This window comes from Salmo trutta, chromosome 28 (assembly GCF_901001165.1).
Source record: "Salmo trutta chromosome 28, fSalTru1.1, whole genome shotgun sequence".
NCBI lineage: Eukaryota > Metazoa > Chordata > Actinopteri > Salmoniformes > Salmonidae > Salmo > Salmo trutta.
In genome coordinates, this window is record NC_042984.1 from 28,240,133 (window position 1) to 28,254,443 (window position 14,311).

General features: G+C 40.6%; 1 protein-coding gene across 1 annotated transcript; it reads left to right on the plus strand.

Annotated features, from left to right (window-relative positions):
• The first annotated feature begins 1,434 nt into the window (after window positions 1–1,434).
• On the plus strand, window positions 1,435–11,470 carry pnck (pregnancy up-regulated nonubiquitous CaM kinase). The gene is made up of 13 exons (XM_029719468.1): window positions 1,435–1,620; window positions 1,937–2,086; window positions 2,759–2,845; window positions 3,135–3,266; window positions 3,351–3,425; window positions 3,538–3,676; window positions 4,082–4,205; window positions 4,308–4,383; window positions 4,480–4,592; window positions 4,810–4,888; window positions 5,979–6,066; window positions 7,586–7,688; window positions 11,079–11,470. The coding sequence occupies exons 2-12, from the start codon at window positions 1,992–1,994 to the stop codon at window positions 7,685–7,687; spliced, it is 1,110 nt and encodes a 369-aa protein (XP_029575328.1). The 5' UTR covers window positions 1,435–1,620; window positions 1,937–1,991; the 3' UTR covers window position 7,688; window positions 11,079–11,470.
• The last annotated feature ends 2,841 nt before the right edge of the window (window positions 11,471–14,311 follow it).

The following is a 14,311-nucleotide window of genomic DNA, read 5'->3' on the forward strand; positions in this document are numbered from 1 at the left end:
CTGCAGTGTTTGAGCTAATGCATTCTGAGAAATGTATTTATGTTTCTGATATTGTCACAGCGGCCAATGAAAGGGGACCAAGGCACAGCGTGTAGAGTGCTCATTTTTACTTTATTTTAAGAGAACACTTAAACAAAAGAACAAAACGACAGCCAACAGTTCCATAAGGTACTCAGACAAAACGGAAAACAACTACCCACAAACCCCAAAGGAAAACAGGCTGCCTAAGTATGGTTTCCAATCAGAGACAACGAAAGATACCTGCCTCTGATTGGAAACCATACCCGGCCAAAACATGGAAAACAAAACATAGAAATAGCATACTAGAAAAACCCCACATATAAACAGAAAACCCAAAACCACCCAACACAACCACCTGTCCCGCCCTGACCGCTCTACTATAGCAAATGACCTCTTACAAGGGTCAGGACGTGACAGATATTTAAAACATTAAAGGAAGGATGAATTATTATAGACAACACACATGTAATTATTTAAAATTGTTTTAGGAGAATGAGTTTTAAAAATGACACGTTTCAACCATATGCTACATGGCATTGGTAGCCATACATGATGTCAAAATAAACATTTGTAGAGTGATGTGTAGAATAAATAAACCATTTGAATTTCATTTAATTAAATTATACTTCCTTTAATTCAAATTTAATTCAAATTCTGCTTTCTGTTGGGTGTGGTCAATTCAAATTCAAGAATTGAATTGCAATTAAAGGGCAATTCGCAACTCAATTCAGAACTGACCCCAACCCTGGAGTGTATCAGCAGCTGGGCAGATTATGTTTGGACGTCAGAGGACAAACGTCATCAGGAATAATAGCGCCCTCTGGCGGAACTTGGCCTGAGTCCAATGTGTGATGAGGGTTTTTGCAATAAATGAAGGCCTATTTTTATATATATATATATATATATACTAGGGAATGTGGCTACAGGAGCAGTATAAATCTATGAATGGAATCTTGGGGGAACCTGTCTGCAAATCAATGTCTTTTAGTACCAGTTTAACTGATTGTGCTACAGTGAAGAGTTTACAGATGCTTTCTCAAAGGTCCTACTGGAAACATAAAGACATCATGTGTATTCAGACAATGTTTCCCTCTAGTGGCTAAAATGTCCAAACATCACAGAAAGATGATTTTGTAATAGTATTCACATTTACATTGGCAGTATTGGATGTCACAATAACAAAAATATCAACCTGCCTAAAATGTGGACAGTTATCACTCAGGACAGTTTGAATTCTACACTGCAGTTAAAAGTTTGAAATTACGGTTTCTAACAGCAGATTATAGATTACAATAGAGAGTGTAATAATATTCATATGCAAAATAATATTCATATTAGTATACAGTATATATTTGGATTTCAGATGGAGTAGGCACAGTAATTAAGCCCAATTATTTGTTTTTATTTTTGTTCTGAAGCATGATTTTGTCCTCAGGGTAAATGCACCTTCCTCTGTTTTGCAGCTCTGCTATGAAAGGCATGCAGAATGTGGGATAGACTGTTCTTCTGGCCGAGAGGATTGTTTGAGTTCTTTGTGCCAGATGGATTGGATAGATGAGATTTACTGGATAACCCTGTGCCCGTAGAAGGATAGTGCAGGTTGGTGTTGCAGAGACAAAAGCCAGGTTACATAATGTAAATACAGGGCCGGGGGTGTTCCTTTCACAGGCTTAGACAACCTGCAAGTAAACCGGTGCACATGGCTTTCTCCTTGATCAAATTGTAAACAGTGCTACCAAACCTAATGTACCAGATGCAGAGAAATGTACTATTCACTGTATGTTCTACTGAGTAGTTCCTCTTGACAGTAAGCTGTTACACATGGCTTGTTTTCTTGAAGCTGATGCGTTGAGTAACTGTGAGAGGCAGTTTTCATCTTTGCTTTCTCTATCCGCTTTTCTCTTTGTACTGTTAGTGTGTGGGTGGAGTGGACAAGGTTGCTTCAGGAAAAAAAGTGTGATTTTCAATTAATGCTGATAGAGGAGAGTGGTGACGAAGGTACAGAGAGAACTGTGAAGACCGCTAGCAGACAGTCAGGATTATTCTCTGCCACTGCAATCAACAGGTAAACTGGCATCCTATTCTTTTTTTGCCACATATAACCAAACAGCACACTTGTTTTATATTGTATAGACTTTACAGGTAGATTAAAGTTTATTTGAATAGTCATGTCCTATTTAGACTAGGAGATTAGATTTGACCAAGTCATTCTGCCGTGCTATTTGGAGTTAATATAATAGGTTATAAACACATGCATGTTATAGGCTTGAACACTATCAAAATATATATTTAAAATGCGCCTGAGGCTGTAAAGTTGAATTCTGCATTTAACATTTTGGTTACACTTTTGGAAAAATATAATAGTGAAGTCCTTGTACAGACATATTTGGCATGTAACATGACCATTCGATGGAAAGTGACGGAAACTTCAGAAACCTTCAAAACATTATAAAGATTATTCCGATTACTTCAAGACCTATCTTATGACGGCTATTTCATTTGAACACCTTTTAAAAATAAGAGTTTGGCAAGTTACACACATTAGAATATAAAATATGTGCTACTCTTAACCTAATACTAAAGATGTGCAGACCCTAGGTTTATTTTTTGCCAAATAACTAACCAGTGTAATTGGATTGGGTGAATAACCTTATTGCTTTTCATTTGAATGGTGAATTAGTTATTTCTGCTCAAATAAAGGAGACATTACGTTTTTCTCTTTTCCCATTGCGTAAAGCCTATTGAAAATGCCTCTGGGGAAGGAATTCAGGAAGAAAGCAGAGGACATCACAGCAGTGTATGATCTGAGAGAGAAGCTAGGAGAGTGAGTGTCTGTTATATTTTTGCCACATAGGATTAGATCTACATGCCGTTTCCACACAAATATAAGGCTCTTTACTTGGTGTGAGAGCCGATACCTTGATGCTTACTGAAATCATGGCACATTCTTCCCATTATGAAGTATTACAATTCTCTAGCAGAGGCCCCTGGAGTTGTCAGAGGGGGAAGCCATCCCAATTCATCGGGTGACTGAATAATTATCATCCCAAAATAAAGCAATGAGAACGAAAGCCTGTATGAACGGGTACTAATATGATGTGGGTGTGTTTCAGGGGATCATTCTCTGAGGTGCGCGTGGCTCAGCACCGCCGCACCCTGAAACTTGTAGCAGTCAAGTGTATCCGCAAGAGGGCGCTAAAGGGCAAAGAAGGCATGTTGGAGAATGAGATAGCAGTGCTACGCAGGTTAGTGTCACCTCTGCACTTTTAGCTAATACAAAATAGACAAGAAATCAATGGTTCAGAGTGTATCCATTGTTTCCCCTTCAGAATCAACCATCCCAACATTGTGGCATTGGAGGAGACCTTCGAGACATCTACAAAGCTTTATCTGGTTATGACTCTGTGGGTGGTGGAATTTGAATTTAGATTACCCTGAAATGATCTAATCCAAGATGAATTGTTGATTATTTCGTTGCTTATATTTTACAATGCAATTGAAGGCTTGTTACCACAGTGTTACAGGAGGCGAGTTGCTGGACCGTATTCTGGAGAAGGGCAGTTACACTGAGAGGGATGCCAGCCGTGTCATACAACAGGTTCTGGAGGCAGTCCAATACCTCCACCAGCTGGGCATCGTGCACAGGGACCTGAAGGTACAACTGTCCGCTAGCTGTTAGAAAAACTATCTTATCCTCCATCGGTTAGCTATTTTCAGGTGACAGTTGTCTTATCTAGAGTTTCTATAAGTATTTTTTGTCTTCTTCAGAAGGAGTACTTTCATAGTGGAAGTATGACACATACAGTTTACTTGTCTTGCTGAGAATTCTGGTATACAGCATCGTAGGATTACTGTTATATGTCCCCCAAGTAGATCAACATAAAAGAGAAAAGAATGTATCTGAGAGTTCACAGGTTAAGGTAGATTGGTCAATGTGCTCAATATAATTGGGATCAACACTCTCATGTGATTTTCTTATTGTTTGGTAGAAGTGTTCAAGTGATTGATAGATACAGCTTAATTGTCAATTATTTTAGGTCTTCTATTATTATCATTCCAGCCTGAGAACCTACTGTATCAGACTCCGTCGGAAGATTCCAAGATCGTCATCAGTGACTTTGGCCTGTCCAAGATGGAGGAGCAGGGGGTGCTCACCACAGCATGCGGAACCCCTGCGTACGTGGGTGAGGATCCCCAAATACATACATCACTTCTGAACCCTCATCATGTAGAATTAAAGCAGTTTGAGCCTCATACATTAACCTTCTCTTTCATTTTGTGTGCAGCACCAGAGCTTCTGCAGCAGAAGTCATATGGCAAAGAAGTGGACCTATGGGCTCTGGGGGTGATCACCTATATACTGTGAGTGTATGGTAATGGTTAATTCCTCACAGTTTACTTAATACAGACAAGTGAAAAGTTATGTTGTGCTAAAAGGATTTCTTTTTTGCGTTCCAGACTCTGTGGCTACCCTCCGTTTTATGACGAGAGTGAGTCACATATGTACAGGCAGATTATAAAGGCTGAATATGAGTTTGACTCCCCGTATTGGGATGAAATCTCTAGTTCAGGTAAAGTATGACCTTGGTCTATGAGAGATCATTTTAGCTAGCCTGTAATAGTTCATTACATCACATCTCACACATATTTGACACGCAACATTATCACTGTCTTGGCAATAATTACTTATTTTTCTTTCTTTCAATGTGCTTTTAATTGAACTTTCTTTTATCTTGAAATTGTATGTCCTCCTGAATGCTGCTTCTCTCTCCACATTTTTCCATTCAGCAAAAGATTTCATTCCGCACATGTTGCAGAAAGAACCAGAGAAGAGGTACAATTGTGAGCAGGCCTTGAAGCATCTTTGGTGAGTTTAAAAAATGATTAATAGCTATGTGTGTATTCTTTTCTATAACACGTTTAGTAAGAATTCTCAGTACTATCAGTGTGCATGTCTTTGGTCAGTTGAAGTAAAGAATAAGATGTTTTATACAACACAATGAATCGGTACTTTGATAAATAGGGATATTTTCAAGTATTTCTATACTTCTATTGTCACGCCCTGACCTGAGAGAGACGGTTTTTCTCTGTTTGGTTAGGTCAGGGTGTGACATGGGGTGGGCATTCTATGTGTTGTAATTCTATGTTGGTTTTTCCTTTGATTGGCCTAGTATGGTTTCCAATCAGAGGCAGCTGTCTATCGTTGTCTCTTATTGGGAATCATACTTAGGCAGCCCTTTTTCCCACAGTCAGTTGTGGGATCTTGTCTTTGTTTGGTTGCATGTATTTTGCACTACGAAGCTTTTCATCTGTTGTGTTGGTTATTGTTTTTAGGTGGTTCACCTTTAAAATAAAAGATGATGAACTCAACTCACGCTGCGCCTTGAACGACGGCCGTTACATCTATAGCCTATCGTAATGTCCATGGCCGTTGAGTTTTAAACATAGATCACTTTAATCCAAACATACAATAGATTCTTTCTGCTCAAAATATAATAATTTTCTTGATCTATATTGATTGCATATCACCTTATGTTTCCTTTAGGATTTCGATGAAAAGCATCCTGTAGGTCTGTCACTATATCACATGTAGTATACGGTACACGTAGCATCCCACTGGGCACAGATGTCAGTTCAATGTCTAGTTTTGATTTACATTTGGTTGAGTTGTGGTTGTCAACTAACGTGAAATCAACAAAACATGTCACGATGTCATTGGATTTAGGTTAAAAGTTGGGTTGAAAAAAAAACAAACTCCCCTTACGTTGATTACTTTTTTCAAATCCAATCACTTTTCCATGCTGATTCAACGTCATAACATAGAATTTTGGTTGTTTAAATGATGTGGAAACAACGTTGATTCAACCAGTTTTTGCATAGTGGGCTAATGACTCCAAAGTTATATGATAATGGTGTTGATGGCTTGTTGATTGGTGCTGTGTGTGTTGTTGAATCAGGATATCAGGAGGAGCTGCTCTGGAGAAGAACATTCATGGATCCGTCAGTAAGCAGATCCAGAAGAACTTTGCTAAGAGCCAGTGGAAGGTAAGATTAGTCCTGCCTGGTTACTGTTTAAAATGTCCAAATCATCTTCCACAATACAATATCTCCCATAAAACTAGAATCTAGATATATGCCCAGTTACATTGACTATGCAAATCAATTCTTCTGTGTACAGGAATTAAATATACACTCTTAGAAATATGGTTGGGGTACAATATTAGGGTACAATATTGTTCCCTAGGGAACAAAAATATCAAAATACACAATGTGCCTTCAGAGGTACACATATTGATCTCACATGGTACCTCTTAGAAAAATGTTAGGGTACATATTTGGATAAAGAGTCTGGTGGTACATTTTTGTACCCAATATTTTGAATATAAATGTACAGTAATTATACTCTCGTTCTCCAAAAAAGGGGTACGATGTGAAGGTACATTTCTGTTTCCCAGGATACTAACAGCTTTGTCACTGGGGTGGAACCCTAAAAAGCCACATTTGTACCATAATCATTATCATATTTGCCAACATGCTCTACTGCAGGTAGATTCTTTTTGAATAGTTTGTATTATCTTTGTTTTTGCATATACATTCATTCATTGATTAATCGTATGCTACATAAAGATAAATAACATACATTTTTCAAAACTAATCCAATCAGTTAGTTAGATTTTTTGCACCTGTTATTGAAATGTTTGTTCCAGTTTAAATGGCGTAAGTAGTCTCCACACAATGTTTTTTATTTCTTATTTTATTTCACCTTCATTTATTCAGGTAGGCCAGTTGAGAACAAGTTCTCATTTACAACTACGACCTGGCCAAGATAAAGCAAAGCAGTGCGACAAAAACAACAACACAGAGTTACACATGGGATAAACAAACGTACAGTCAATAATACAAGAGAAAATTCCAGCTGTTGGATATCCAAAATCTGGCTGGATTCTAATAGGAATTACATATCACTTTGCAAGCTAGCATAATGTGACTTGTAGGTAGGATTGCAAAATTCTGGTAATGTTCCCAAATTTTGCTGGTTTTCCAGAAATCACGGTTGGAAGATTCATGGAAAACAGAGGGAATAAGAAATAAATTATTCAACCAGGATTTCTAGTTAGCGGAATATTGCAACCCTACTTGCAGGCTTGGTGTGGCCTGTAAACCATGAGTTTCCTAATGAGATATGTAACGTATTGTCATAAAGAGCTTAATTTTAATGATAACATACACCTAAGAACTCACTTGGTGAAGGCCACAGGACTGAAAAGGAACAAATTCAACAACCATTTCACTAACAAATACAGTCATGGGTGGTAACGCTACAATTTCCTCAACAAAGCAAGCCACACTGGAAAATTATATTGGATGCATGGCTCAGCCTGTTCTTTCAGTTAGTTATTTTTGAGTGGAAGTGTTGTACCAGTTCAAGTAGTCTATGGTAGAGGTACGTTTTTGTCACTTACTAGGAACATATGACTTTGTCACTGTGGTACACTGTGGTATAATGTCAAAATGCATATTTTCTAAAAGCACACTTTTGTACCTGTGGACTATATGTTTTCAGAGGGCATTCAATGCCACGATGGTGGTGAGGCACCTCAGTAAGAAGAATCTAGTAGTAGAGGAGGAGGCTAAGGATAAGGCAGAGACCAAGGCTACACTGTAAGGTGAGGGATGAAATAATAATGGCACCGGAGAAGAAGGCAGACGTTTTACGTGTCCCCAACCGATTGTGTTTTTTGGTTACTTTATTTACGTTTTTTGTAACTTATTTTTGTACTTATTTTGTACATAATGTTGCCTCTACCATCTCTTATGACCGAAAATAACTTCTGGACATCAGGACTGCGATTACTCACCACGGACTGGCAGAATCCTTTTTTTCCTTTAACGAGTCTGATGTGCCTGATGAGAACGATATACTGCTTTCTCGGGAACAGGCCCAGATCCCCGTGATTTGTGTGAAGAGGAGGTGGAGAAAAAGGGGCCAGAGGTCGAGCTGCCTTCTGAGAATTCGTAGGCGATCGAATAAACCACTTCCTTCCATTCTGCTAGCAAACGTGCAATCTTTGGAGAATAAAATAGATGACCTATGCGCAAGATTAAACTACCAACGGGACATTAAAAACGGTAATATCTTATGCTTCACGGAGTCGTGGCTGAACAACGACACTATCAACACACAGCTGGCTGGTTATTCGCTGTACCGGCAGGATAGAACAGCGGCGTCTGGTAAGACAGGGGGTGGCGGGCTATGTATTTTTGAAAAATAACAGCTGGTGCACTATCGATATCTAAGGAAGCCTCGAGCTATTGCTCGCCTGAGGTAGAGTATCTCATGATAAGCTGTAGACGACACTATCTACCTAGACAGTTTTCATCAGTATTTTTCGTAGCTGTTTACATACCACCACAGTCAGAGCCTGGCACTAAGACAACATTGAATGAGCTGTATTACGCCATAAGCAAACAAGAAAATGCTCACCCAGAGGCAGCGCTCCTAGTAGCCAGGGACTTTAATGCAGGGAAACTTAAATCCGTTTTACCAAATTTCTATCAGCATGTTAAATGTGCAACCAGAGGAAAAAAAACTCTGGACCACCTTTACTCCACACACAGAGACACATACAAAGCTCTCCCTCGCCCTCCATTTGGCAAATCTGACCATAATTCTATCCTCCTGATTCCTGCTTACAAGCAAAAATTAAAGCAGGAAGCACCAGTAACTAGATCAATAAAAAAGTGGTCAGATGAAGCAGATGCTAAGCTACAGGACTGTTTTGCTAGCACAGACTGGAATATGTTCAGGTATTCCTCCGATGGCATTGAGGAGTACACAATATCAGTCATTGGCTTAATCAATAAGTGCATCGATGACGTCGTCCCCACAGTGACTGTACGTTCATACCCCAACCAGAAGCCATGGATTACAGGCAACATCCACACTGAGCTAAAGGCTAGAGCTGCCGCTTTCAAGGAGCGAGACTCTAACCCAGAAGCTTATAAGAAATCCCGCTATGCCCTCCGACAAACCATCAAACAGGTAAAACATCAATACAGGACTAAGATTGAATCGTACTACACCGGCTCTGATGCTCGTTGGATGTGGCAGGGCTTGCAAACCATTACAGACTACAAAGGGAAGCACAGCCGCGAGCTGCCCAGTGACACGAGCCTACCAGACGAGCTAAACTACTTCTATGCTCGCTTCGAGGCAAATTGTACTAAAACATGCATGAGAGCACCAGCTGTTCCGCAGCTTAAACAGGTCAACATTCACAAGGCCACAGGGCCAGATGGATTACCAGGACGTGTACTGCAAGTATGCGCTGACCAACTGGCAAGTGTCTTCACTGACATTTTCAACCTCTCCCTGTCCGAGTCTGTAATACCAACATGTTTTAAGCAGACCACCATAGTGTCTGTGCCCAAGAACACTAACGTTACCTGCCTAAATGACTACCGACCCGTAGCACTCACGTCTGTAGCCATGAAGTGCTTTGAAAGGCTGGTCATGGCTCACATCAACACCATTCCAGAAACCCTAGACCCACTCCAATTTGCATACAGCCCCAACAGATCCACAGATGATGCAATCTCTATTGCACTCCACACTGCCCTTTCCCAACTGAACAAAAGGAACACCTATGTGAGAATGCTGTTAATTGACTACAGCTCAGCGTTCAACACCAAAGTGCCCTCAAAGCTCATCAATAAGCTAAGGACCCTGGGACTAAACACCTCCCTCTGCAACTGGATCCTGGACTTCCTGATGGGCCGCCCCCAGGTGGTAAGGTAGGGTAACAACACATCCGCCACTCTGTACCTCAACACTGCGGCCCCTCAGTGGTGTGTGCTCAGTCCCCTCCTGTACTCCCTGTTCACTCATGACTGCACGGCCAGGCATGACTCCAATCATTAAGTTTGCCGATGACACAACAGTGGTACAGTAGGCCTGATCACCAACAACGATGAGAAAGTCTATAGGGAGGAGGTCAGAGACCTGGCAGTGTGGTGCCAGGACAACAACTTCTCCCTCAACGTGATCAAGACAAAGGAGATTATTGTGGACTACAGGAAAAAGAGGACCGAGCACGCCTCCATTCTCCTCGACGAGGCTGTAGTGGAGCAGGTTGAGAGTTTCAAGTTCCTTGGTGTCCACATCACCAACAAACTAACATGGTCCAAGCACACCAAGACAGTCGTGAAGAGGGCACGACAAAACCTATTCCCCCTCAGGAGACTGAAAAGATTTGGCATGGGTCTTCAGATCCTCAAAAGGTTCTACAGCTGCACCATCGCGAGCATCCTGACTGGTTGCATCACTGCCTGGTATGGCAACTGCTCGGCCTCCGACCGCAAGGCACTACAGAGGGTAGTGCGAATGGCCCAGTACATCACTGGGGCCAAGCTCCCTGCCATCCAGGACCTCTATACCAGGCGGAGTCAGAGGAAGGCCCTAAAAATTGTCAAAGACTCCAGCCACCCTAGTCATAGACTGTTCTCTCTGCTACCGCACGGCAAGCGGTACCGGAGTGCCAAGTCTAGGTCCAAGAGGCTTCTAAACAGCTTCTACCCCCAAGCCATAAGACTCCTGAACAGCTAATCAAATGGCTACCCAGACTATTTGCATTGCCCCCCTCCTCCCCCCTCCCCCTCTTTTACATCGCTGCTACTTTCTGTTGTTATCATCTATGCATAGTCACATTAATAACTCTACTCACATGTGCATATTACCTCAATTAACCGGTGCCCCCGCACATTGACTCTGTACCTGTACCCCCCTGTATATACTGTAGTCTCACTATTGTTATTTTACTGCTGCTCTTTAATTACTTGTTATTTTTTTTATTTTTTTTAAATGTTTTAACTGCATTGTTGGTTAGGGGCTCATAAGTAAGCATTTCACTGGAAGGTCTGCACCTGTTGTATTCGGGAACATGTGACTAATACAATTTGATTTGAATGGCATAAATAGCTCAGTATCACAATCCCGCAGCTAACAGACAATGGTCACAGTAGCTAGAGTAACCTGTGTTTCTTTTCTCTTGGTTTAGGTTGTGACCTTTAATCCATGGGTAGAAGAGAAATTGCCCAGAAGAATCCTGTGACAGACCAGTCTGAGTGGTCATTTCTGCTCTCAAGCGTCTCTGTATGTGATAAAAAGCAAATACAGTGTGAAACTTTCTTTCTGCCAGCAGAGAGCACTCTTAATCAGGCTTAAGTTCTTATTTTTGTTGTCTGTCATCTAAACATTGCTCAGACTCTGGTTGGGCCCCATACACTTCAGCAATAAGACTCATTTGACTCATCAAGTGTAATTTTGTTGATAAATCCATGTAGGCTTAGTATCTGTTGACCATGCATGGATGTAAACACGTTTTCTTGAACGTCATGTCTCTATAGACCCTTGTATTCTTCACCAATAAAAATGTTAGAAAACACTGTATTTTTTACTCCTAGTTTGATCTATAATCATCCTCTTGTTGAGTTTGACACAGTCATTAGCATTATTGATTGTCTTGGGAAGAATAAGAACAAATTAAATTGACTAAATCTGCAGCATTGAAAATGACAAAGCTCAAATTAAAGGTTCAATGCAGCTGTTTTTATCTCAATATCAAATCATTTCTGATTAACAATTAAGTACCTTACTGTGATTGTTTCAATTAAAATGGTCAAAAATAAACAAAAATAGCTTCTTAGCAAAGAGCAATTTCTCAAGCAGGAATTTTGCTAGGACTGTCTGGGAGTGGTCTAAGTGGGGAGAGGAAAACTGAAAACTAGCTGTTATTGGCAGAGAAGTTTGGAATTCTCGTTCTTAGTGGTCTATTAACACATTTTCCACCCGGTGATGTCACCATGCAGGCCAAAACTCCATCCCGCTGAAAGTTCAGGCGGTCTTTTCAAACAGCTCTTACACTAAAAGGGCATTATCATACTTTTCACAATTTCACAGTATTATTCCAACCTCATAGTGTGGAAATGTATATAAAACACGTTTGTTTGACTGCACTGGGCCTTTAAAGCAACAATGTGGGATAGGGGCAGAATACATATTGCCTTTGACAGGAGAAACAAACCATGCTTACCCTAAACTAATGAGACAGCTCATAGAAAGCACTCCGCTGTATGTATGTGTGTGAGAGAGGCAGCCTAAGAACCTATAATATCTTACATTTGGGTCAGAATGCATCAGAGTGCTCTTGAACATGGAGCAGTTCTCTTTTCATTAGATCAATGCCTGGAAAGAGTTTTAAAGGGGAATTTCACCCTGGCTCTGTCACTGAATATAGTCATTACTATACTAACAACATTACATTTTTATCATAAACGTCACAATTATCCAAACCACAAGCTAAAACTAGCACATTTTCATTTCACTGCTAGAATGGTGAAGTTTCAAATACCTGTGTATTCGTCTGCTCATAGTGAACCACAAAGTCCGGCATTCAAAGCAAATGCTGAAACCGCTCGCTAGGTAGAGGGGGCATGCCCACAAACTTGAATAATGACGTTGTTTACCTCAAACAACCACACACAGAAATCTCAGAACCTTTCTAGGCAAGATTGTTTTGAAAACATTTGTTTTTCAGTGTTTGTCATCATGCCCGTGTTGTGTTCGGTGCCTGGCTGTGCTAATTACAAACAAGTGTGAAAATCTTTCACCATTTTACATTTACATTTAAGTCATTTAGCAGACGCTCTTATCCAGAGCGACTTACAAATTGGTGCATTCACCTTATGATATCCAGTGGAACAACCACTTTACAATAGTACATCTAAATATTTTAGGGGGGGTTAGAAGGATTACTTTGTCCTATCCCAGGTATTCCTTAAAGAGGTGGGGTTTCAGGTGTCTCCGGAAGGTGGTGATTGACTCCGCTGTCCTGGCGTCGTGAGGGAGCTTGTTCCACCATAGGGGTGCCAGAGCAGCGAACAGTTTTGACTGGGCTGAGCGGGAACTGTGCTTCCTCAGAGGTAGGGGGGCCAGCAGGCCAGAGGTGGATGAGCGCAGTGCCCTCGTTTGGGTGTAGGACTGATCAGAGCCTGAAGGTACGGAGGTGCCGTTCCCCTCACGGCTCCGTAGGCAACCAGAGATTCTGCCAGTGGCTTGCGGCTATCAAGAATGATGCAGTGACAAAAGATTATCTGAGGGAATTTCAGGCTGAACTGATTAGGAATCCATTTCGATGACAGCTGAGAAGTGATGTGATACCATCTATTTTTTAACCCTTCACAACAAAACAGAAGATTCTCAATTAGAGGTAGCCTAACGTTAGCTAGCCTCTTAAGGATCCAACCCTTTTTTGCATTTTTTAAAATGACATACCCAAATCGACTGCCTGTAGCTCAGGACCTGAAGCAAGGATATGCATATTCTTGATACCAAAAGTAAAATAATTTAACACATTAGATCTGGTAAAAGATAATACAAAGAAAAAAATGTGTTTTTTTTGTATTTTTTTCTTTGTACCATCATTTTGAAATGCAAGGGAAAGGTCATCATGTATTATTCCAGCCCAGGCACAATTTAGATTTTGGCCACTAGATGGCAGCAGTGCATGTGCAAAGTTTTAGACTGATCCAATGAACCAGTGCATATATATTCAAGATGTTGTGTCAAGACTGCCCAAAAGTGCGTAATTGGTTCATTAATACATAATTGTGTATTCTCCTCAAACAATAACAGGGTATTCTTTCACTATAATAGATACTGTTAATTGGACAGTGCAGTTAGATTAACAAGAATTTAAGCTTTCTTCCCATATGTCTATGTCCTGGGAAATGTTCATGTTACTTACAACCGCATGCTAATCACATTAGCCTACGTTAGATTGACCATCCCGTGGGGGGGGGGGACCGATCCTGTAGAGGTTAACTTGCTAGCCTAGTTGGGTACGTTAGCTAGCTAACTAACGTTACAGTCCTGTACAGCTAAATCATGTATCTATCGTTTGGGATACACACTGTCAATCAGTTTCGCCTATGCCATGGCAGTCACTGCTAGACTGGTAGCTACCTTCAGCAGAGTAAACAAATTTGTTAGCTAAAGTCAGTCAAAGATAGAACATGTTACCAAATAAAGAGTATCTCAATTTGATGGCCATCTATTCCACCCTTGTCTAGAAAACACTCCCTTAGTAAAAATGGAATTGTCGATATAGCTAACTAACTCTCTGTTTGTGAATGTGTATAAATCGTTTATGGTTGGTTAGTTGGTTCTCAGCCAGCTAGCAATCTTGCTGCCAATTTTGTGATGCTAGTTAGCTAACAGCAAGCTGACAAT

Bases quoted from the DNA above. Each gene is read 5' to 3' on its own strand.
- pnck (XM_029719468.1), top strand. From the start codon at position 1,992: ATGCTGATAGAGGAGAGTGGTGACGAAGGTACAGAGAGAACTGTGAAG. The intron at 4,206-4,307 runs GTGAGGATCCCC...TTTTGTGTGCAG, and splicing joins CGGAACCCCTGCGTACGTGG to CACCAGAGCTTCTGCAGCAG. The intron at 4,593-4,809 runs GTAAAGTATGAC...TTTTCCATTCAG, and splicing joins GGATGAAATCTCTAGTTCAG to CAAAAGATTTCATTCCGCAC.